At 33.3% G+C, this 26498-nt stretch overlaps 3 protein-coding genes across 4 annotated transcripts; all 3 read left to right on the plus strand.

Annotated features, from left to right (window-relative positions):
* The first annotated feature begins 1707 nt into the window (after positions 1-1707).
* LOC115959834 (photosystem II 22 kDa protein, chloroplastic) lies at positions 1708-4470 on the plus strand. The gene is made up of 4 exons (XM_031078437.1): positions 1708-2179; positions 2287-2403; positions 3543-3786; positions 4076-4470. Exons 1-4 carry the CDS (start codon positions 1967-1969, stop codon positions 4318-4320), a joined length of 819 nt encoding a protein of 272 aa, XP_030934297.1. The 5' UTR covers positions 1708-1966; the 3' UTR covers positions 4321-4470.
* A 7535-nt stretch (positions 4471-12005) lies between these two features.
* LOC115959134 (uncharacterized protein At4g08330, chloroplastic) lies at positions 12006-14967 on the plus strand. Its single transcript, XM_031077438.1, has 2 exons — positions 12006-12428; positions 14259-14967. Exons 1-2 carry the CDS (start codon positions 12319-12321, stop codon positions 14653-14655), a joined length of 507 nt encoding a protein of 168 aa, XP_030933298.1. The 5' UTR covers positions 12006-12318; the 3' UTR covers positions 14656-14967.
* Positions 14968-15909: 942 nt separating this feature from the next.
* LOC115962323 (esterase-like) lies at positions 15910-26146 on the plus strand. 2 transcript variants are annotated; one of them, XM_031081234.1, is made up of 5 exons: positions 15910-16249; positions 23581-23793; positions 24676-24845; positions 25215-25479; positions 25697-26146. In XM_031081234.1, exons 1-5 carry the CDS (start codon positions 15991-15993, stop codon positions 25987-25989), a joined length of 1200 nt encoding a protein of 399 aa, XP_030937094.1. In that variant the 5' UTR covers positions 15910-15990; the 3' UTR covers positions 25990-26146. The 2 variants fall into 2 exon arrangements, with proteins under 2 accessions (XP_030937094.1, XP_030937095.1); XM_031081235.1 differs by having other exon boundaries at positions 25752-25931.
* Positions 26147-26498: the final 352 nt, after the last annotated feature.

The following is a 26498-nucleotide window of genomic DNA, read 5'->3' on the forward strand; positions in this document are numbered from 1 at the left end:
GTGTTGGACGGTCAAATTGGTTCGGTTTTCTCGGTCTTCAATCTCGATCTCCTTCTGTTTGATCAGAACCCCACCAAAAGTCAACAAATTACCGAGGGCCAGGATTTGAAGAATAGAGAAGGAGAAGAAGAAGGAGAAGAAGAAGAAGAAGATGAGGATGTACGGTGTCAGTTTTAATTTGAAGAAGGTTAAATTCAAATTATTAACCTTCATACACAATTTAGACGCATTTGAAGTGATTTTTCTCATCAAAATTAGAGGGTTTGAAATTTAAATTTCAAAACAAAAACCTGGAGGTGCAAGTCAAGAGATTGGGCTTGATGCTGTGTATATGACTGCCCAAGAAATGAATAGGGAAAACACAAATTTGGATTCAGGGTTTAACATCACTTGGAATTTTCCAGTGGGTTCAGGTGGTGCTTAATACTTGGTTTGATTGCATTTCTGTGATAGTGTTAGTTGTGCACTTAACTTGCTGTACTTCAATGTATATCTCAATGGATACCTTGCTTATGAGGATCTTGATTTGTCAGTACTTACGTCCCATGTGCTTGCATCTCCGATCTATGTGGATTTTGTTGTGGATCTTCGTTGGGTTGGATGGGAGTGAGTGAGTTTTGATCCGTGTGGGGTTCTGTTTTTACCTTTTCTGTGTTAGAGTAACGGAAATGGGAGAGGTGGGTTACGGCTGGGTAATGGTGAGAATCACAGGTGTGTAAAGTGTCAAAATTTAAATCATGGGTGGACACATAGAATTAGAGGCAAACCATAGGTGGGCAAAGTGTAATTATCCCTTAATTTTATCTTGAATACGAGTCAAGCTTGAGTTCATCACTAAACTAAATTACATACTCAAGCTTACTTTAGTTTCTTACCGAACAAACTTAAGCTTGTTCACGAGTTACTTTACTTTTTTTCCCCTTATATATAGTAAAAATTACAATTAAAATTTTATTCCTCTACAAATATATTCTAATTATTAGATAGAATGATTTTAGTGATGGAATTATAAAAATTAGATTCAACCTTGTATTGGGTAGAATTTGATAGTTGGGAATTGAGGATTTGAACTGTAGATTTCTTCATTTGAAACACTAGGAAGTGCCAATCAATTGAGTTACAAGTTAAAAATTTGTTAAAAATAAGAATTTGACATTTCATGAACTTAAAACTTACACAATCTAATATTTAATCATCTAAGTATTATATATATATATATATATATATATATAAAAACATATAGTATAATAATACTTTAATTGAGCTTTATTCTCATTAGCCTATTTATAAGCACATTATTATAATTGAGCTTGACCTTTTAATATTTAAACCTAAACTTATGCTTGAGCTTGACTCATTCACTAAATAATCGAGCATAAACAAGATTTTTACAAAAGTCAATCTTGAACTTTTTTTGATAAATACCTTGGTTCATTTATAACCATGCTCTAGTGCACGTTAACATGACCACACTAATATGAGAGGAAAAATTTCTCAAAAAAAAGTATGAGAGGAAAAAGAGAGCTATTTTATTTTGCGCATGAAATTTGCAATAAAAGATTATATATGACTGAATTAGCAAGTTAACTTTCCTTTTTTTTATTCCCAAGTTAAGTTGTGTGAGAATTTTGTTCTTCAAAAAAGTTCAATTTCTAAAATAGCCTTCAGCTTCAGCACAAAACATTATCTTCAAAATTACAAGGCACTATATACATGGACGTGGGCACTCCGGGCACTCTAGTTGCTCATCTTCAAAATTACGAAGCACTATATGCATAGACGTGGGCACTCTAGTTGCCCTTCATTAACCCTCACACCATATCCACATCTCTCATTGTACTTTCTAAGACACACACACACACACACACACACACACACATCTCCCTCCTTAAAAAAACAATCGCATTAGAAGGCAGAGTAGAAGTATTTTCATCCTACACTATCAGAAAAGTATCAAACAGAAGTCATGGCACAAACGATGTTGCTCATGGCGAGTGTTTCTACTAGCAATGTGGTGGATTTGAAGAGAGACTCTTTACTCAATTTCCAAGTTCAGAAACTAAGACCCAAGCCATTCTCTCGTCTATTGCTCCCTAGTCTTCCTACCAATACTTCTTCTTCCCAAGTATTTACAACTTTTGCTCTGTTCAAATCTAAAACCAAAGCCACTCCCAAGAAGGTTTTCATTTCCTTTTAAAGTCCTTTATTTGATTCAAAGAAGAAAAGAGTGGGAAGCATAAATTTCCCATACAAGACTTGTTCTGATTTTTTGCTTTTGTTCACCAGGTTGAGCCTAAGCCAAAGGAAAAGGTTGAAGATGGTCTCTTTGGCACCTCCGGAGGCATTGGTTTTACTAAGCAGAATGAGCTCTTTGTGGGCCGAGTTGCCATGATTGGCTTCGCTGTGAGTACATCTCTTTCTCTTTTTCTATAATTTTCTTGCAAATAGGCTGCTAGTTAAGTTCTACTTGTTTAAGATGCATCAACTTGTTAATTTGTTACTCTTAAAAAGAACTTGCAAAATTCTAGTATCATTGATATATAAGTACAAAAATCTTCAACGTACATTAATTTTTATTTATATTTTTATAAAAGTAGTATTTATTAGTGGTGGTGTCAATGAGAATTCCCATTTTAGCTTTGTTCATCAAGAAGGCGTTTGGATACTGATGAAATCTCTTACATTTGTGTTTTTTGTTTTTTTTTACTGACCAGCGCTTCTTCCACTGTTTATACCATGAACCGTGCAGCAAACAGACAAATGAACAATACTTTCAACGTGAACGATAACTTTTTTTATTATTTTTTTTATTATTTTCAGTTTTTATTATTTTACCAAGGAAAATAAGATGTTGGAGGTGTCTAAAATAAGCAGCAAGATCGATGTGGAAGCTTAAGCTTTCATTGGCTTATATATTTGTTTAACAGAAGCAAAGAGACGTCACATTAAGCTTAAGGTTTTCATTGGCTAGCAACTCGTGTCCCATAGCAGGGCACTGATATCACACGACAACGTGCTTAACATAGAGTCTCGATGAAACCAAATGTTGAATAAAACATGCTACAATTTATACAATTTTGTCCATCATTGCATCCTCACCGTCTTTCAGTACTATTGGTGTGACATCTGAAAATGGAGAGAATAGGATTGGTGTTAGAAAGTTACAACTTACAATGCTAGAATTAAGAAGGAAATGTCCATCAGCAGAATTACATGTTTACAGTGATGGAAACACAATGCTCTGCTCATGTGGTCACCAAAATCATTGTAGCTTGGCAGTATGTAGAAAGATATCTGAAAGGAGAGATAGAACTAACTCTCTTATTTTGGTTTAAATATTTTTGCTTTGCATATTTGTTCAGATTTTATTTTTTGGACGACCCATTATATTGACATCCAATACTGTCTATCATCACAACTACAAATTTAGAATGATGGATAGTCATGTAGAATGATCACTTCATGAAGTATGAAGGTTTCTAATCTCTTACTAATAAAGGTCAAAACTAGTTATTAATGTTATAATAAGCCTTTTTGTGCAGGCATCCTTGTTGGGTGAAGGAATCACAGGCAAAGGAATTCTATCACAATTGAATCTGGAAACTGGAATTCCCATATATGAAGCTGAGCCTCTTCTTCTTTTCTTCATTCTTTTCACTCTGCTTGGAGCCATAGGTGCTTTGGGGGACCGTGGTAAATTTGTTGATGAGTCACCCACTGGACTTGAAAAGGCAGTGATTCCTCCTGGCAAAGGCTTCAGATCAGCATTGGGTCTTAAAGAAGGAGGTAATTCACCATTCTAGAATGTTTACTTTTACCAAGGAAACAAGCAGCTTGAATATTTAATTAATCTTGGGTCTCTTTCTTGATTATTCAGTTATAGTTGATAACTTTTTTTTTTAAACAATAACTGGGAGTGGGGGGATTTCAAGTTAGGTTCTTCTTTATGGAAGAACTGAGCAATGTCACTAAGCCACAAGACTCTTGACCTTGCAATTGATACATATTATATGCACATGTAAGTGGTATAATATATATTCTAGTATTAATCTTTGCCAATGTTTTGGAATGCTAGGTCCTCTATTTGGATTTACAAAGGCGAACGAGCTCTTTGTAGGAAGATTGGCTCAGTTGGGTATTGCTTTCTCTTTAATTGGAGAAATTATTACCGGGAAGGGAGCTTTAGCACAATTGAACATTGAGACTGGGATTCCCATCAATGAAATTGAGCCCCTTGTGTTGTTCAATGTTATCTTCTTCTTCTTCGCTGCATTGAATCCTGGGACCGGTAAATTTGTGACAGATGAGGAAAATGAGTAAGGCTAGTTATGATTGTAAGGAACTTTGTTGTAGTTCATTCAATGTAAGAAATAATACTCTCTCACTCTTGCAATCATTGGATGGTTTATATGACAATTCTGCTTCGTTTACCAGAAATGAAAGACACTATGGCTGTTAGAATTGGGTTTACATTTGTTCCAAAAAGAATCTTCTGGTAGGGAGGTTCTTTTCTCTGGTGTGTCAAAGCCAGACCATTTGATTTCCCTTTTATCTCTTGGCAGAGCGCTTGTATTTGATGCTTGTTAATCTCTCCTCTGGTGCAATATAAGTCTATTTTTAGAAGAAGAAAAAAAATGTTGCACCATGTCACACTTGGATAGAACTTTATTGATGCCATTTGCATTTCATCACTTGGCAGACTGCACATATGATATAACCTTTGACATTCTAGGATCCTGACATTGACTAATGACAACAAGCCAACTATCTAGATCATGTCAACAGGTACAGGTGATAATAATATGCATTGAGCTAGAAAACGTTTGAGGACTCTGTCCATGTAAAATAACTCTGAAAACAATTTCACGTGACTTTATGAACAAAGCCTTTTTTACGATCAAAATAGACTATTGGTTCCTAAAGTTGACACTATGAACTATTTAGTCATTGATGTTCAAATGATCCAATTTAGTCCCTAAAGTGGATATGCAATTTTTATCATTGACGCAAAGTTTATACTTTCATGCTTCAGTCATGTGACCGAAAATGTTTGAGAACTACTTTCTCTGCTGCGAAATATGATTGACATGCGCAATTTTATCATTGACGCAAGAAGGAAATAATTTATCTATGGTCAAAAGTAACAAATTTATAACATTGGAGAAACGTATAGTATGAGCTTCCCTTGAAGCAAGAAAATTCTCAATGGTACTATAAAGCCTTTATGTGTAGCTTTTCCAGTGCCCCTTTGAAGCGATTACAGTTTACAACAAGTAACTCTATCGCTATTGTATTGACTCTGGAAACAGGAAATTTCATCTATGAAGCTAAATTCTCTTCTCTTTTTTATCCTAAATATTTACCTTGCTTGGGGGTCGTTGGAGCTTTGGGAGATTATAGTAAATTTGCTGATGACCCATCCTTTGGGCTTAAAAGGGCAGTGATCCCTCCCTCTTGCCAAAGGCATCCAAATGGTGCCATTTGGTGGGTATTAAGGAAGGAGGCAATCCCTTGATTCTTGACTTGCAACTGTAACAAAAAAGATTTGATTCTTAAATTAGGGATTAAGGGTCACTCTAGTGGTTTTGAAATATAGAGAATTAGCGATACATTTACATCATGAGAAATGCTATATTCACAACAAATTTTAAGTCGCAAATTGTTATTGGTTGTTACGAATGGGCAAAAACGTAATTTAAGTTGTGGATTCAAATTAGAATTATTAATAACTTATCACCTACGATTTATTGTGAAAGTGTTGTGAAAATGTTGTGGATGTAACATTTTTTACTATGCTATTGTGACATGCATAGAGAATAATTGTTAATTTAGTTCTTAATTGAATCCAAGCAATAAGAGTCCATGCCGTTCCACGAGTAGAGCCAATAAAGCGTCTCTGTGAAAGCTTATGTTGGACTGTTCCATTTAAATAATTCTTCTCACTATTGAAAATATATTAACCATAATGTTCTAACGGTCGTTAGTCAATATGGCAGCATCTATGCACCTAAAATGATTGCTTGGTAATAGAAAAAAGTATTGCAAAGAATACAAGATTATATAATAGAATAGTCCTATGCATGTGGTGGTAAGTGAAAATATATTAAAAAATGACAAATTCAAAAAATTCTTCTCACTATTGAAAATATATTAACCATAATTATATTTATATTTTGTATGGATATCACCTAATATTTAATTATTTATAAATTAAATAATTGTATAATAAATATTATTATTCTTTGTTCAAAATTGAACTCCATAAAAAAATTGTTAAAAAAAAAAAATTCTAACAGCATCTCACTAGATAGCAATTCTAATAAATGACAAATTCACTTACTTAAAGAAAATAATGATATATAAAGCAAGCTTGATTTTTTTTTTTAAAAAAAAAAAAAATTTATTTTATAAAAGGACAATACATGTTTCTCAGAAAATTTAATACATATTTTAGTTTTAAATTAATGAGTTGGTAAATTGTTGTTTTTTTTTAATATTAAATTTAATCTCATAAATTGATCAAACTTATGTGCATTTGAATAACATGATTTGGACATGTAAATTTGGATTTTGGTTATTAAAATCTAAATAACTTGTTTGGATAGTTTAAAAAGATCTAAGATATGCATTTGGTCAAATTTACCAAATATTTTAAATCTTAAAATCTTTGAATTTTTTTCTTTGATGACCTTGAAATCTTTGAATTTGAAATATCATCTAACTCATAGAGTTTTAGAAATCCTAAACCATACTTCAATCAATTTATAATTTTATAATTCCAAATCCTCCTACTTACAAAAGGTATCCATATAAAGAATATTAAAATTTAAATTCAAGTGTCCAAATGCAATCTTCGGCATCAATACCCTTAGGTAAGTGAAGGTTTGGTAAGAGCATAAACACTATTACACTAAGTGTGCGTTTGGGTGGAGATTAAAAATCAAAATTATTTTATCATTCAGCTTATTTTTGCTATTATTCATGGGCCTCATTACACTTTTTGACACTATTCATGGCTCTACTGTATTATTTCAACTAACTTTTATCTTTATCTACCGTACTTACAACAATAATTTTTCAGTTTTAACAATATAAGCGGTATCCAAACACACCCTAAAACAAGAATTAATAATATTTCTTTTGCATCTATCTCAACCTCAAGACTTCCAATCCTCGAATCTTTTCCGACTAACAACTCCAATGTACTTGGCAACTACTCTGGTTTAAATACCGATTGCTTGAGACTGAGAGTACCCCTATATGTATCCACCCCAAGAGGAATTCAAGTCTCTAATTAAACCTCCACCACCTGCCAACCCGAGCTCTTAAGTGAGGAAACATCATTATTTAATAGTCCAAAGCTTACGCTGACCATGCATTGCAGTTGCACTAATTAGTTTGTGCTGGTCAGTGCAGAACTCAACTTGTCTGTCTAATTACGATTATTTTATTATTAATTTCAATATTTTTAGAACCATGTAAAATATTGATGTTTTCACGACAATATAATTTATAAGCGGTAAGTTGTTATTTGTTCTAATCTGAAACCATCACTAAAAGAATTTTTTTGCCCATAACATCAAGTAATAACTTGCTACCTAAGATTATTTGTTGTGTATTTCTCTAAAAAATTATTACAACTTTGACTATAACTGTCCACAGGGTAGACTAAACGGTAAAGAAAAAATTTATATAAAAGAATAGACAATCAATTACAGTCTGTTAGGTGTACTCAAATAATTTTTCTGTGCATGTATATGATTGAGTGAAAGATATTTTAGGTTTCGGGTGTCTTGATTCGGTGAAATTTCTTTTTAAAATGTTTGATACTGTATAAAACATAAACTAAAGCAATTTAAATTAAGAGAACATTGCATCTCATCAAAAAAAGAAAAAAAGAAAAAAAAAGAGAACATTGCAGATCCCACGTATGAGTATGACGTGGCTGGTTAAGACAGCGATACATGCAACACGCTTTCCTAAAGTCTTTATGTATGGGCCTTGTGGATCACGAAAATGTCCATCATCGTCCCCACTGCCAATTTTAACGTTAATAAATAGCCATTACAGCTCTACTTGAGAAGGACACCTGTAATGTAAAGGCGACACCATTAACACTTCAATAATTCATTTCACTTTGCTTTTCTGTCAATAAATAATGGAATATTTTTTATTAAAACGCGTATCAAATTCAAGTGTACTTTTAGATGACCGACTTAACAATCCAGCAAAATTTTCTAACCTTTTATAAATAAGTAAAATCAAGAAAATAAAAAGATGACAGATATAATATCATATACCATATAATAAAAATTAGATTTAGAAGTTATTGTGGGGCTCGAAATCTGAGGTCCCAGCCCACTTTGTATTAAGAGCCCAAAACCCAGACCGAGGAGCTCTACTGTCAAGGACGCGCAATGAAAGCTCCTTGAAGGCCCAAGGATGTGGCCGAGGACGATCTCCCGTTCAACACCTCACAAAGCGCCTGAAGAAAAGGGCAAACTCAGTACAGGAGCAGTACAAGGAAGAAAGCTGCCAACACCGTAATGTGGAGCCCTGCGTCTGACAAGCCCATACTGCAGACCTTGCTATTTAACTTTTCCCAACCACCCCCAACCACTCTAATGTATGGATTGATAGGACTAGTCATTACCCAAAAAAAAAGGAAAAACTGACACGTAGACGAATGACGGGAAGTAAACACTGGTATAAAAGGGAAAGAGAGCCAGGGGAGATGGGGGGGGGGGACAGAAAAAGACCCTGCAAAAAAGAAGAATGGGGAGAATGTGATGCTCCTCGGATTAATTCCGAGGAGTCAAACCCTTCAAGCTACATCGATGTAAGGCTTAGCTATTCAAGCCAAACCTACCTTCACATGAGCTCCCACAAAATCAGGCCAGACCGTTACCCGACGATCAAGGGCAAGCCTTTCAAGCTCACTCTCTACAAATTATATTGTTCGGGCCCATCAAACACGAACCCAATGTCATTCTTGGGTCGTTAAAAATCGTGTCCCTACAGTCATGATTACGTTAAGTGACTTCATTAAATTATAATTTTTTTTTTAGATTTTATGAAAAATGTAGATATAATTTTTCTTCCCCTATAATTTATAAATTGATAAAAATATTAATTTGATTATAATCTAAATTCTTCATCTAACCTTTATAAAAAAAAAAATCTTAATTAAAAAAAAAGCAACATACCACTTGTTTTAGATTTATAATTTTTTTAAAATAGATATAATTTTTTTTCTTATTTTCTTCTCCTATAATTTTTAAATTGATAAAACTCTTAAATTGAGAATAAGCATACTAAAAAAACGTACCAATAAATTCATAATAATTATGTTGAATCTAAATACTAAATAATTGTAGATTTGCCATTTAGTGTTTTATTAAAAAAAAAAAAAAAAACAGCAACGTAGTACACATTTTAGATTTAAAAAATAAGAAGATATAATTTTTTTTAATCTTCTTCTCCTATAATTATATTACTACACATAAAAGGAAAATAGCAAATAAAAAAAAACATATAATACTACACTTAAAAAGAAAACAACAACCTAATAGAAACGTAGTACACTTAGAAAATGTCTTTTATAAAATTCTATTAAACTAACATTAGACTTTTACTTTTTTCATATCAATTTCTTCAATGTGAAGTGTATATATATATTTCAAATAATTCATAATGAATACCTACAATATAGTTCTTTTTTTCTATTCTTCTACCTGCAACCTTGCAAGTATGTATTTGTTTACTCTAATTTTTTTCCCTTCAAATTGAATAGGTTTTGTGTATTTTTTGTTTATTGTTTAATTTAATTTCATTATGTTGCATCCTATTTATATGGTTATTGTTTGAGAATCAATAATTAAATATGCTAAGTCCTCTCAATTTTGACTTAGAGAACAATCTTCTTTTTTGTTTATTATTAAGCATGTCTTCATATAAATTTGATGATAAATTGTTCATAACAATTTGATTTTTTATCAGTCATTAAATTTTCTATTACAAAATTGTTACGGGTTGCATACTTTTTTTTTTTTTGTATTTAATTTTTTATTATTAAAATGTTAGTTTGATTGTTGAAAAAATATAAGAAATTGACTAAGATTATGATTTGTCATAGTAATTGGCTAAGATTGTGGACAATTTGAAAGTTCTTCATGTTTGAAACGTTAATTATGAAATAACTGCAGTCACTCTTGCATTACAAATGAAATTTTTTCTATGTTTTCGTATTGTATAATATGTATGATATTATTCATTATAGTTTTTTAATTGCTTATATCATTTTGTTTTTTTAATCTTCCTTTTTAATACAATTTATTCATTTTGTTAGTATAATAATCATTTGTTTTGTTATTTTTTATTTGATAAAATATATAGTATACAAGTTTATGATAAAACCATGCAATGCACGGGCCTTTAACTAATTAATAATAATAAAAAAAGGAGTTAAGTCTCTATTAGTATCTAGTGTATTGATGTATTGGATAGAAGGTTCTCAAAAAAAAAAAAAAGTATTGGATAGAAATTGTGTTCATAAAAGGAATGAAATGCCTCTTATTATTACAAGACAATAAAAAAAAAAAAAAAAAACTCAAAATGCAATATTATTTAATTATAGATATAGATTATTTTATTTTAGCGATTACAAATTAAATGATTATCTCTTCATTTTGTTTGAATGCTTTAAAAATTAACTGGGGAGAATGGGAATATATATACATATATATACACACACACATATATATATCATTTTCTTTTGTTAGGATTTTACTATTTTTAAAGAAATAGTTATAAATTGACTTAATAACGACAAAATTGACAATTTAAATATTTTTATTATAAATGGATCTCCCTCGTTCTCTCAATTTGGGAAAATCCCCTCAAACACTTCCCCTTCCTTCCATCCATACATAATGCAAGACTTTACTAACATGATACACAAAGTTTCTTTGCTTTAATACAAATGGGATAATGATCAATACAAATTTTGGAATTTAAATTTTATGGGAAAGTAAAAGGAAAAAAAAAACCCTCATAGTTTTATCCTTGGAATACGTTAATAATTACCACAATTGACTAAGTAGTCCATGTACAGATAGAATAATGATGAAATATCTATTAATAATTAACATAATTTACAAATTCCATATTTAGAAGAAAATAAAACAATGAGAGAAAATATACAATCAAGGTAAATTTAGGCTTATTCTAAAAAAAAAAAAAGATTTTAACAAATGGTATAAACATAGGATGTTTTATAGAAAAGTCCTTATATAATTTAAATTTAACTAAAAAACATTAGAATAACCATGTGAAAAAATGTTGATAGTTGGTATAACAACATCAGGAGATGTCATTAAAAAATCGGATACTTAGAAGAAGTTACAAAAAAGTCAAACTTCTATTTTAGAGAAGAATTTTAGAACACACACTTTAAGCTAAATATATAGAAGAGAAGGAAGAAAGTAACTTCAAACTCCGAATATTGAGCACCACAAAAGGTGCAAGTACTAGTCATCGCTCAACCCTACATAATTAAATATATAATCATCTTTTTTTTTTTTTAATTATAATAATAGTCATTGCAATATTTTTTACTTGAAAATATACATAGTTAAAAATTTATGTCAAAACTTAGGTACCTATAAAGGCTAAAATATATTAGGTTCTAAATTAAATTCGAATACATAATTAGTTAATTATATTGAATTTAATTGTTTTTTGGAAATGATAATAATGTTTGGTTTTAAGAAACAAACATGCACAGGTGAGAGGGGGATTTGATGAGATTTGGTGCATTGAATTTCAATGTATTTTAGAAATTGTTTTTTGAGGTAAACATGCACAGGTAAATTGTTATTTGTCATTGCAAGCTTAATTAAAAAAAACCTAATCTATTTTAATTAAGTTTTATCTCAAGTTGGGTCTTCTAAAGTCTAAAGTCTATTTAGAGTGTAGAGCACGTCAGATAAAAATGACAAAAAAGGAGACACAAAAAGGGGCCAACCCAATCACACATCTACTCTAAGCTCTCACCTTTTTCATTTGATTCCACTACTCTCCTCCTTCTTCACTTTCTTCTGCTTCTCTCTCTCTCTTTCTCTCTCGGAACTTTTTCGTTTTTCTTGCGGGTTTGGGGTGTTAAAGTCACACAATCTAACGGTTAAGAAGCGTTTATCTCTCTCTGTGACTAAAAAAACGTACCTTACCAAAGTGGGTCATCCCTCATATCTAGCTATCTCCGTCACCGTCACCGTCACAGCCACGATCAGAGCCGTTGGTTTCTCTCACTTATCTGAAATGGACAAATCCATGTCTTTGACTGTCAGTGATGGATATCTCAACGGCCATCACCAAAACTCCTTTTCTTCTCGTTCTTCCTCTCGTAGAGATCAAGATGTTGCCTACAGGTAGGTCCCACCTCTCTCTCTCACACACTGAGAATTGCCTCTGATTTCTATAATAATTGGAAATTTTGAAAATTTGATTATGTGGGTATGTTTGGAATCGCGTATTATCTTTTTCCCATTTGGGTTTGCGATAAATGTTTTAGAAATTTGAATATAGAATTTTAGCAAATAATGAAGTAAATTTTTTTTTTAATCTTTGGAATGGGAAAAAAAGTAGTTAGGGGATTACAGTTACAGATAGATTTGAGTATTGACCACTCACTTGGATATACTTTTCTTCTTTAATTAGAAAGTTTTAGATAAATCTTAATTTTGATGAGTAGGATTTTGGCTTTCTAATCAGTTACTGATAATTTGTCTTACATGGCCTTCTAGTTAGGAGGATATATAAATTGAGCCTATTTTGTGTAGATTACAAACTTGTTTGATTGGTTACTATTTAACAAAATGGAAAAACCTCTGTTGTTGAAACTGACTTTTCATCAGGTGAGGTGAGGTGACATCTATCTTTTGTAAAATTGGGCTGAATTTGATCATAGACACTGCTGTGATTTTCTACCATTACTATGGTAGTAGGATGCTAAGAAATATATATATATATATATATATATATATTGAGAGAAACAAACACACACACAAAATTGAGAGGGAAAGGGCTAAGAAATATATTTGGTTATTGCATTTGAATGCGTTTTATTCGTTTTTATTGAAATTAGGTGTTCTCAATTGATGTAACAGAAATACACCACATAAATAATAAAATTAAAAATTTATACCGAAATGCATTATCAACGATATGAATTAAAAATTAAAACCCTTGATCAATCCTCAGAAATTGTACTCATAGAGCTTCACAAGCTCAAACATTAACCCTCACCAACATGAATCAACAAATTCTTAACTCACAACCTACTCACCATTTGTATTTAGGCCAAATAGGATTTCTTGGCGTTTCCAACGGAGATGTCTCGAGTTCAAATTTCTCCTTCACACTTAAAATGTATCTAAAAAGAAAAAATCTTATCCATAGGCATCTTTTGACTTTCAGCTTCCAAACACAAACATCTGATGCTAATGCATGCATCTTTAAACCTCATAAGAACTATAACACTAACCTTATAAAGAAGAAGACCAACTTATGTTGAAGTCACTGAAATAGGAGTTTGAGCCAAATTTTAAGGAAAACCAAGCTACTTTTTTCACAAGGAAAATATTTTCTTTTACTCAAAGAAAACTCTTTTTAGTAATGAATTTAAATAGGAGTTTGAGGCAATTTTTAATAAATCTTCACCTTGGGTTAAATTCCATCATACTTTTTTGTACTCTTGGGGGTCGTGACAGCTCCACCTTATTCTCCTAGAAGTTTCATTAGGATCAAAATCTTGAGGCCTACACCACTTGTTAGGATCTTGGGTGTGTGAGAATTGAGAGTTAACATAATTGATTCATCATGTTGGACAGCATCATGTTATATCAACTTAATCACTCACTTTTGTCACTACTACTTGAAAAAAGAAAAAAGACAAATAGAATAAACATTTTAGGGAGATTTCTAGTAATACAATTGACCTATCTTACAAATAAATATCACTTTTCCTGGGGTTATGGTACGTTTATCTATTGTCTCTATGAAATTCTGCAGGTTTGATCAGTTTTTGAGTTTTTGATCACCTTATTTTTAATAACACTTAATTTATGATAAAAAGGCCGCTGTTGATTTTCCCGTGGTTTTTGGTGTCTTTTGTCTTTGTTTTATTGGTTGTATATGCAAAATAAATGTAAAGATGCTTCTTTTTACATGGCAATGACAATACAGTCACTTTTGTGCAGCTGTGGTTCTTGTGGGTATGAGCTAAACCTAAGCTCTTGCAATCGGAACACCTCAACCATTGGTTCTAAATATGGAAAATCTATAAAGAGAGGGATCATTTCTTTCTTTAACATTGATGAGAGCAGATTTACTCAGGTTGATGAAATCCAGTGCATACCCTACTTTTCTAAGAACTCTTGGGGCTTGTTCCGTCGGAGAACCAAACTTCTTTGCCGCAAGTGTGGTAACGATATTGGAATTGCTTACAATGATCTTACATCATCCCAGCGACTTGTATCAGATGTATCAGATTCTTCCTCAGGCAATGAAGTCTCAAGTTGTAGAAAATATAATGTTAAAATCCGAGCTTTACAGCCCTCATCTTCTGAGGAATCTGCCACTCAAATTTACACGTGATGTACTCGACCAAGCTTGTTTTATATGTCTTTTTCCCATCAAGGAAACATCTGCAACACCAAAAAGGCAAGAATTCATCTAAAGGTGTCTTCCTTCTGTATTTTGGTTGGTGTTTTGCCTTTCTTATCTATGTTGTTACTTGTACATAACAGTTTCCAAAACTGTTTTATAAGAAAATTGTTGTTTGAACTGAAAGGGGTTTTGGTTGAGAAAATTTTGTGTAAAAACTTCTCTACAGCTAAATTAAGAAAGTGGTGTGATATTTTCCGGGGGTTGAATGATTGATTTGAGTTTGCTGGGGCATCAGTATTATTGGTGTTTGCCTGTACATGTGTGCACGTGGGATGTGAAAATTAGAGGAACATCAGCTTTGGTTTTAGCCTCGCAGTTGAAATCACGTGAGAAATCTTGGATAATTTACCTATAATTTAACCTAATTAATTAACTTGGATAATTTAATTAATTAATTGATGTCAATCTATAACCTAACATATAATATAATGTGCATTTATTATACTATGCATGTGACAGGTTGAGCAGCTCATTTCGGCCACATGCATAACCTATGTAAAGCAAATCATACTTTGGAAGACAATTAATTAAGAACCTAATTGCTTGCAGGGGATATTTTGTACTTGATATGATATTTAATTAGACCTATAAATATGAACCTTTAAAAAATTACGGTGAAAAAGCACCAAATACTAAATAATATTCTTATTTTTACTATCCTTCTCTCCTCTCCTGCTTTGAGTCAAAATCCTTGTTTTTTTTAAGGACATCAATTTTTACTGGTTGAGTCAATTTTATACAAGACCACAATTTTCTATTAAAGATTTCTTTACAAAAAAATTGATTGCAAATTGACATGATTTTTAATGGTGATGTTAACCGTGCACCAAATTCGTAGAGATTGATTGCAAATTGACATGATTTTTAATGGTGATGTTAACCGTGCACCAAATTCGTAGAGATTAATCTGTATGATACATGTAGTCAATGGTTTCGTCTCTTAAGTTTTTGTACGTTGGAACCCCAAACACGAACCGACAGATATGGACCTATTGGATAGACTTTCTAGAATTTTAAACTAGTCTAAGTTACATAATATTCATCATCACCAGAATTCAAAGATGAACGCGAAGTTCCTATCAAAAAAAAAAAAAAGAAAAAGAAAAAAGAAAAAAAGATGAACGCGAAGTCTAGGCCTTCGACAACCAGGAATAGATGTAGCCATATAGGATAGGGTAGTGCACTTTCCCTTGCAATATATATAAACATCAAACTTTCGTTCTTGGTTTCAATATTATTTGCGTCTCTCTTTCTTTATCCAATATGAAGTCTCCTACCATTCTCAAGTTCACAATTTCTCTCCCTTTCTTTTGTATGCTTTTGTTGTTTGCTTCCACAGTGAATCCTGTATTTGGTTTGAAAAGGTGCAACTTTCCAGCAATTTTTAACTTTGGTGACTCAAATTCTGACACCGGTGGATTGTCTGCTTCCCTTATAATAATACCACCACCTTATGGGGAGACCTATTTTCACAAACCTGCTGGAAGGGCCTCCGATGGCCGGCTCATGATCGATTTCATGGGTATGTACCTCGTTTCTTTTTAGTAGATTTTAGTCTTATAAACTAAGAATTTTGGAATTAGATTCTCATGGTTACTGTTGCATAAAAACCTTGCCCTTTCTTTATATGCAAAAGTTGAGTAAGTGAGGTCGTTTAGTTATCAATGTCAGTGTTAGACTGTTAATGATAGAAAGTATTGCGTTTTGTTCTGTGAAATATTGCCCAAATAAAAAGAAAATTGGTCAAATAAAAAACATAGTATATAGATAGAGTTTGCACTACTAAGTAGGCAGTAGGCCCATGAATATCCATAGACACTCATTTTCTCATTGATTGTCCCGCTTTAACTGTTGGGGTTGTTTGAAGTAGTCAAAAGTTCATTCAATTAATAAATCCTATTATTTAGGACATGCAGGTAGAGTTTGACCATTTCCTTAGCCATTTACCACGTTATTAGCCATTTACCAAGTGGGTTGTTTAACGTGGGTTATTTGTTTCTGGATTTATCTCTTTGTAAGGCTTATATATGCCAACAGTTTATTTAGAATAAAATAACATTTTATTTTAAGATATTTTCCTGAATTGTTTTATGCTTTAGAGTTTACAACAAAGTGGTATCAAAGCACCATCACGGGGCCTGATTGTGAGAGAAAAGAAACAGCAGTTTCTTAAGAAGAGAAAGAGTGAGAAGAGAGAGCATTGAAGTATGGCAGCTGAAAATAATTTCGTTCAACTTGCAATTCCTAAGTTTGATGGCCATTACGATCATTGGTCCATGCTTATGGAAAATTTTCTTCGTTCAAAGGAGTATTGGAGTTTGGTGGAGAATGGAATCCCTGTTGCAGCAGAAGGAGTGGAGCTTACTAAAGCACAACAGAAATCAATTGCATACCAGAAGCTGAAAGACTTGAAGGTTAAAAATTAACTGTTCCAAGCTATTGATTGAACCATTATGGAGACGATCCTCAACAGAGACACTGCCAAGCACATCTGGGATTCTATGAAGCAGAAGTACCAGGGTTCCACAAGAGTCAAAAGAGCACAGCTCCAAGCTCTTTGAAAGGAGTTTGAGGTTCTACAGATGAAAGAGGGTGAAAGTGTTGATGTGTACTTCGCTCGAACACTCATCATAGCAAACAAGATGAAGATTCATGGTGAAAACATGCAGCAAGTGGTGATCATTGAAAAGATCTTGAGATCAATGACCTCAAGGTTCGACTATGTTGTGTGTTTGGTTGAAGAGTCTAATAACTTAGACACCTTAACCATTGATGAGTTGCAGAGCAGCTCATTGGTACATGAGCAGAGGATGAACGGGCATGGAGGAGATGAGCACGCATTAAAGGTGGCCTACGATGGTAGAATTGGTGGAAGAGGAGGTGGTCGAGCTCGTTGAGCTTTTCGAGGAAGAGGCAGAGGAAGAGGCAGACAAGCATTCAATAAAGCTATAGTTGAGTGTTATAAGTGTCATCAATTAGGACACTTTCAATATGAGTGTCCTAAATGGGAGAAGGAAGTGAATTATGCTGAGCTTGAGGAGAAAGAAGAAATGTTGCTAATGTCATATGTGGAGCTTAATCAATCAAGGAGAGAAGATGTCTGGTTCCTTGACTCAGGGTGTAGCAATCATATGTGTGCAAATAAGGAGTGGTTCTCAGATCTTGATGAGGAATTCCGGCACTCTGTGAAGCTCGGGAATAATTCCAAGATGGCTGTGTTGGGAAAGGGTAACATTAGGTTGCAAATTGCTGGAGTTACTTAGGTAATCACTGATGTTTTCTATATACCTGAGTTGAAAAATAACTTATTAAGTGTTGGACAATTGCAAGAAAGAGGTGTAGCTATTTTGATACAACATGGAGTATGTAGAGTCTATCATCCCAAGAAAGGGCTTATTATGCAAACAGCAGTGTCTGCAAACAGGATGTTCATATTGCTTGCAAGAATTCTGCCAAAAGCTCCCACTTGCTTCCAAACAATTCTTGAAGACAAGACTCACCTTTGGCACTGCAGATATGGGCATCTAAGTTTCAAGGGTCTGAGAACATTGCAATTTAAGCAAATGGTGAGAGGGTTACCACAGTTGAAGGCACCATCCAAAATATGCACTGATTGCATGGTGGGAAAGCAACACAGAGATGCAATTCCAAAGAGGAGTTTATGGAGAGCATCACAAAGACTGTAGTTGGTACATGCTGACATCTGCGGACCCATCAAACCTGTTTCCAATAGTAAGAAGAGGTATTTCATAAGCTTTATTGATGATTACAGTCGTAAGGTGTGGATATATTTTCTTGCTGAAAAATCTGAAGCTTTTACTATCTTCAAGAATTATAAAAAACTTGTTGAGAAAGAGACAGGAGTTTTTATTCGTTGTCTGCGCACAGATAGGGGTGGAGAGTTCATCTCTCACGAGTTCAATGTCTTTTGCAAAGCTAATGATATTAGCAGGCAGCTCACTACAGCTTACACTCCTCAACAAAATGGAGTAGTTGAGCGCAAGAACAGGACAATCATGAACATGGTTAGAAGTATGTTATCAGAAAAACAAGTTCCAAAGAATTTCTGTCCAGAAGTAGTAAATTGGACAGCACATGTGCTCAATAGAAGTTCTACATTGGCAGTGAAAGATATGACTCCTGAAGAGGCTTGGAGTGGTGTCAAACCCAATGTTGATTATTTTCGAGTTTTTGGATGCATTGGCCATGTTCATGTGTCAGATAGTAAGAGAAAGAAGCTGGATGATAAGAGTTTTCAGTGTGTGCTGCTAGGGATGAGTGAAGAGTCTAAAGCATATAGACTTTATGATCCAGCGTCCAAGAAGATAGTTGTAAGCAGAGATGTGGTTTTTGAAGAAGATGAGTGCTGGGATTGGGGAAGAAGTAATGAAAAAGCAAGACTTGATATCCTCGAGTGGGAAGATAGCAATGAAGAAGGAAGTGAACATGATCAAAGTGAAGAAGAATCTGAAGAGGAGGTGGCACCAGAAGAAGAAGGAGGAGAGGTTAGCTTATCTTCAAGTGAGTCACCTGGAGAGAATTCTCCAAGTTCTGAAGAAAGCTCACTAGAAGGGAGGAACAGAAGAGTACTGTTCTGGATGGAAGATTATGTGAGTGGGGGAGAATTTTTAGAAGCACAAGAGCACAACAATCTGGTTCTGTTTACCTCAACTTCAGATCTGACTACCTTTGAAGAATCTATTCAGAATTCCAAGTGGAGAGCGGCAATGGACTTGGAGATAGAAGCAATTGAAAGAAATGGGACTTGGGAGCTAACAGATTTGCCTAAGGGAATGAAGAAGATTGGAGTAAAGTGGATTTTCAAAACTAAACTCAACGAAAATGGCGAGGTTGACAAGTGTAAGGCTCGGTTGGTGGCGAAAGGGTATGCACAGCAGCATGGCATAGATTATACTGAGGTGTTTGCGCTTGTGGTCAGGTGGGATATGGTTCGAATGGTAATTGCTTTAGCAGCTCGAAATAGTTGGAGTGTGTATCAGCTTGACGTCAAAAGCACTTTCTTGCATGGATAGCTAAATGAAGCAGTGTTTGTTGAGCAACCACAGGGTAATGAGAAGAAAGGTGAAGAGTATAAGGTGTACAAATTGAAGAAGGCATTGTATGGCCTTAAACAAGCCCCTCGTGCATGGTACAGCCGGATTGAAGCATATTTTGTCAAAGAAGGATTTGAGAGGTGCAACTATGAACACACCTTATTCATAAAAAGGGGAGATGGAGGTAAAATTTTGATTGTTAGCTTATATGTTGATGATCTAATTTTTACTGGTAATGATGAGAGTATGTTTGTTAAATTCAAGAATTCTATGAAACTTGAATTTGATATGACTGATTTAGGAAAGATGAAATATTTTCTCGGTGTGGAGGTTTTACAAAATCCTGAAGGCATTTATATTAGTCAAAGAAAGTATGCAAAAGATGTTTTGGAGAGGTTTAGGATGGAGAAGAGTAATAGTGTGAAGAATCCCATTGTTCCTGGCATTAGACTAATGAAGGATGAAGAAGGATCCAAGGTGAATGCTACCATGTACAAACAATTGGTCGGAAGTCTTATGTATCTAACTGCAACAAGGCCAGACTTGATGTATGTGGTGTCTCTCATTAGCAGATTCATGGCAAGTCCAATTGAGTTACATTTGCAAGCTGCAAAAAGGGTGTTAAGATACTTGAAAGGTACTGTGGATTTGGGAGTCTTTTATAGAAAGGAGGGTAATGGAGAGTTGATGGCATATACAGATAGTGATTATGCAGGAGATGTAGATGACAAGAAAAACACTTTTGGTTATGTGTTTCTACTCAATGAAGGAGTTGGGTTCTGGTCCTCTAAAAAACAGCCTATAGTTGCTTTGTCCACTACTGAAGCAGAGTTTGTGGCAGCTGCCTCTTGTGCTTGTCAAGGGGTGTGGATGAGGAGAGTATTGGAGAAGCTTGGTCATTCTCAAGGCAAGTGTACCACTATGTTATGTGACAACAGTTCTACCATTTAGCTATCCAAGAATCCAGTCATGCATGGACGCAGCAAACACATTGATGTAAGGTTTCATTTCTTGCGTGATTTGACAAGAGATGGAGTTGTTGAGCTGAAGCATTGTGTCACACAAGAACAAGTTGCAAACATTATGACAAAGCCACTTAAGCTGGATATGTTCTTGAAGCTACGTGAGTCAATGGGTGTGTGTGTGGTACCACGAGTAAACTGAAAGCATTATTGCAATCAGTTTAGGGGAGGAATTGTTAAGGTTGTTTGAAGTAGTCAAAAGTTCATTCAGTTAATAAATCCTGTTATTTAGGACACGTAGGTAGAGTTTGACCATTTCCTTAGCCATTTACCACGTTATTAGCCATTTACCAAGTGGGTTGTTTAACGTGGGTTGTTTGTTTCCAGATTTATCTCTTTGTAAGGCTTATATAAGCCAACTGTTTATTTAGAATAAAATAACATTTTATTTTCAGATATTTTCCTGAATTGCTTTATGCTTTAGAGTTTACAACATTATCCACATTAAAATGATAGAACAACCAAAGCACCAAGGTAGAATCATGGGTTATATATGGTTCCTGTTAATAGATGTTGTTAAGGCATTTATTAATATGTTATTTTAGAAAAATTTTAATGCTACTTTTATTTGAAATATAGAAGACTATAAAATAAATCAGTTGCATTTTTCTTTTCTTATAAAAAATAGGGGTGGCACGTCAAAATCAGCCTAAACCTATTTGCCCACTCAAACCCGCCCACTCAAACCCACCCACTTAAATGAGATCTAAATCCACCCAATTATTAATTGGGTTAAATGGGTATTAACTCAATTAAACTCAATTAACATTAACATTTATTGGCTTTTAACTGGGTAACCAACTAGACCCAATTATGATCTAAGTATCATTTTTACAAATCATCCAACTTTAAAATACCCCTCTAAATCTAAAAAAGACCAAAATACCCCCTAAACCTAAAAATGACCAAAATACTCCTAAAACTAGAAAAGACCAAAATACCCCTAAACCTAAAAAATGACCAAAATACCCCCGAAACATAAAAATGGGCCTAAATACCCCCTAAATCTCAAAATGACCAAAATACCACCGAAATCGAAAAATTGACCAAAATACCCCCCAAACCAAAAAATGACCAAAATACCCATAAAAAATAAAAAGGGGACCAAAATACTCCCCAAACCTAAAAAATGACTAAAATATCCCCAAAACGTAAAAATGACCAAAATTCCCCTAAACCTCCAAATGACCAAAATACCCCCCTAAACCAAAAAAATGACCAAAATACCCATAAAACATAAAAAGGGGACCAAAATACCCCCAAACCTAAAAATTGACCAAAATACTCCTGTAAACCTAGAAAATGACCAAAATAATCCTGAAACCTAAAAATGACCAAAATACCCTTGAAACCTAAAAATGACCAAAATACTCCCTAAACCTAAAAATGGCCGAAATACTCCTAAAACCTAATTATTACCCGAAACACCCTAGAAACCTAAAAAATGACCAAAATATCCCCGAAACCTAAATATGACCAAAATATCCTTGCCCAAAATACCCCGAAACCTATAAAATGACAAAAATGCCCCTTAAACTTGTAAGATGATAAAAATATACCCTAAACCTAAAAAATGACCAAAATCCCCCCTAAAACTAAAAAATGACCAAAATACCCCTAAAACCTAAAGAATGACCGAAATATCCCCAAAACCTAAAAAAATGACTAAAAGACCTCCAAAACCTAGAAAATTACCGAAATAGCCCTAAAATCTAAAAATTAACAAAACACCCCTAAAACCTAAAAAATTAGTGACATTTCCTTGAAACCTACAAAATGACTGAAATACTCTTAAAACCTTTAATTTGTTGAAAATACCCTTGAAACATCCAAAATACCCCAAACCCCTATTTTGGTAATTTTAGAGGTTTCAAGTGTATTTTGTTCATCTTATATGATTAGTGGTATTTTGGTCATTTTAGATATTTTGAGGGGTATTTTGGTTGTTTTATAGGTTTAGAGCCATTTTGGTCGTTTTAGAGGTTTCAGGTTATTTTTGGTAATTTTAGAGGTTTCAGGTTATTTGTGGCCATTTTAGAGGTTTTGGGTTTATTTGGGTCATTTTAAAGGTTTAGGTGTATTTTTGTCATTTTATAGGTTTGAGGTTATTTTAGTCATTTTTTTAGGTATTGGGGGGTATTTTGGTCATTTTTAGCATAGTTGGTTTTTGTTTTTTGTTTTTGTTTTTGTTTTTGTTTTTTGTTTTTGTTTTTTGTTTTTGTTTTTGTTTTTTTTGTTTGTTTGTTTTTGTTTTTGTTTTTTTTTAGGTTTAGGGGGTATTTGGTAAATTTAAAGGATTTTATGAATACTTTGGACATTTTCAAGTTTTAGTGGCATTTTGATAATTTTGATTATTGGGTAATTGGATGGGTTAGGGTTTACCCATAATAATTGGGTTGAGTTGGGTTTGAGTTAGAAGTAATTAGTTAAATTGCCAATAGATGGGTAAATGAGTTTTATGTACCCACTACCCAACTCAATTATGCCCATCCCAAATCCACCCATACCCACCAATTTGACACCCCTAATAAAAAATTTCTAATAATATTTTATTAACTAATACTCTTAGGACATCCGTTAATTTTTTTCTTTTTAGTATCATAATATGTTGCTTCAACGTCATAATTTGAAAGTTGGATATAATTGTGACGTTAATTTTTTTTTTTTTAAATGTAAAATTTGTTATTTCCACAGCGTTGTTGAAATTAATTTAATTCCCATTATAAGCGCTATGACTAATTATCAACTGTTTGATCACTCACATTGTATGGTTGCAGCAAAGAGTCTTGGTCTCCCTTATCTGAGTGCCTACCTTGATTCCTTGGGGACCAATTTCTCACACGGTGCAAATTTTGCCACGTTTGCATCCACAATCAGACTACCAACCAATATTATACCTGCTGGTGGATTTAGTCCCTTCTACCTCGATATACAATACTCACAACAATTTGTGCAGTTCAAATCCAGATCACAAATGATTAGGAAAAAAGGTAAATTTAGTAACAACAAACTTGAGTTACACTTTCTTAGGTGTTATGTACTGTATTTTCTAATTAAATTCAATGATTGATTTTGATTAATTTTTTCTTTATAGTTTCTTAGATGTTATATATATTAAAATTTTTAATTAAATTCAATTATATGGTTGTATTTAATTAGAAAAAGATAGTAATCATTTATTTAATTGTCTTTTATCATAAAACGATAGTTACAGATTTGTAGTGCCTTAGGCGTTCTAAGATTACTATTGCTTTTGTCAAAGGCCTTGTAAATCAATTGACACCTATTTATGTTTTCAACAGAGATATCTAATATTTAAACATGTGAATTTATTAATAAATAAACCACATATTTGAATCTAGTAGTCTTTATGGAAAGATTTGCTACATCAATTGATATAATCACATGGTAGGTTACAATAGAGGATGAGAATGAGAAATTCGAACTTTAGATATTTTCATTAAAAACACCAAGAAATGCAAGAGATGTCAGTTAAGTTACAATACCCTTGGCACATGGTAGGAAATTAAGGTACAACATTTAAGAAAATGTATTTAGGGTAAAATTCTAAAATGCGTAAACATCATATTATGTATTTAAAAAGTTTATAAATATAACAAAATCTCACAGTATTTTTACAATACCATTGTTTTGAGTTGTAGTGGGTAGAATTTGATTTTATTATGACTTATAATAAGTTGACATGTAAGCTTGTTGTGAAGATGTGATATTTTGTTGTGCTCGTAAAATACCTCATATATTTGTTGAGAATTGAGGAGCTTATAACCATCTCTATTATCAAATGCATTTTTGCTTTACATTGGGTCTTTAAATTTAGGGTTTAGGCTTTAAATCCTTTAAATTTCTTGTAGGAGGAATATTTGCAACTTTAATGCCCAAGGGGGATTATTTTTCAAAAGCATTATACACATTCGATATCGGCCAGAATGATCTTGGTGAGGGGTTCTTTGGTAACATGACCATAGAGGAAATCAATGCTTCTATCCCTGATATAGTAAACAAGTTCTCCATTAATGTTAAGGTAAATTTATACTGTGATTAGTCATTGAAAAAAGGCTGGCTTGGCCTTGGCGTACTACTTTAAGAAGAAACATGATCACTTGTTAAACTAATTCGAAAAAAGAAAAAAATAAAAAAACAAACAAACAACAACAACAAAAAGACAACAAAAACAGGTAACTAAATTTTTTTTCCTGGAAAAATATATAAAAATTGCAGGAATAAATTCATTGTGATTGTGTGTGTGTTTTTTTAATATATGTGCATAATTTGACTTATTTTTTTTAAAATATAATTTAATAGAGCATTAATTACACTTTAGCGTATGCCTTTAGGGTATTCATTAACTAAAGTCTTCTTTTAATGCTAATCAAGTGATGTTATGATGTAGAATATATATAATTTGGGAGCCAGATCATTTTGGATCCATAACACGGGACCAATTGGCTGCCTTCCCTATATTTTGGCCAATTTTCCATCAGTTCAAAGGGACAGCTATGGTTGCGCAAAGTCTTATAATGATGTAGCTCAATATTTCAACCACAATTTGAAGGAGGCCATAGTTCGACTCAGGAAAGATCTTCCGTTAGCTGCAATCACATATGTGGACGTCTACTCTGTCAAGTACTCTCTATTTACTAAACCAAAGGAATATGGTAAGCCCCATAGTTTTTTACATTGAAAATTATATAACAAAAAATTATTAGTAATTAGGGATAGAGACATCTTGATGTTTTCAACGGCAACATCCAAAATTTAAATTGCTCATCCTTCAACTATTGAATATTTTCAAAGAAATACTAAGACGCTTATTAGCATTTTTCATCTTTTTTTTTTTCAAACATTTATTTAAAATGAATTATTCTTAACTAGGATTTGAGCTTCCTCTCGTTGCTTGTTGTGGATATGGTGGCATGTACAATTATAGCAGTAGTGTTGGTTGTGGAGGAACAATCACAGTCAATGGAAGCCAGATATTTGTTGGTTCATGTGAACGCCCCTCAGTTAGGGTAAATTGGGATGGGATTCACTATACAGAGGCTGCAAACAAGTTTGTTTTTGACCAAATTTCAACCGGAGCCTTTTCAGATCCACCAATACCCTTGAAAATGGCTTGTCACAACATTTATATTCATAGGCACAGCTGCAGAAGCACCTATATATAAATCAAAATAATCTTGTACTGCAAGTTATTATGTACTCTTAATTATCGTCTCCCATATAGATATTGGCTTAATTCTGAAATAGCCTGCCATGTACTTAAGATAGTCCTGTTATATATGTTGCAAAAGCGGAAGCTTTAATATCAATTTGTTGAGAATAGCGGAGGCATAAATATCTATTTGTTTTGTGTATAACCAAATAACAATGAGTTTATACAAAATAGAAACAGAAAGAAAAGAAACAGTCATACGAGAATATAAAAATTTACGTGGTTCAGCCTTAGCCTAAATGCATGCATGGGTAGGGTTGAGAAGAAAGTTTCACCAACAAAAGGAGTTTGCAAAAAGTGGTACCAAAACACTCTAACGAAACCCAAACCAAATACTCCCAAAGAGCCCACACTCACAAGAAGCAAGTGACTAGAAAAACCTGAAAATCTTTAGAATAAAGTCACAGCTTAAAACTCTACCAAAATAACAGGGAATAGAGAAAACCCTATTCTACTTTTGCG

This window comes from Quercus lobata, chromosome 9 (genome assembly GCF_001633185.2).
Source record: "Quercus lobata isolate SW786 chromosome 9, ValleyOak3.0 Primary Assembly, whole genome shotgun sequence".
Taxonomy (NCBI): Eukaryota; Viridiplantae; Streptophyta; class Magnoliopsida; order Fagales; family Fagaceae; genus Quercus; species Quercus lobata.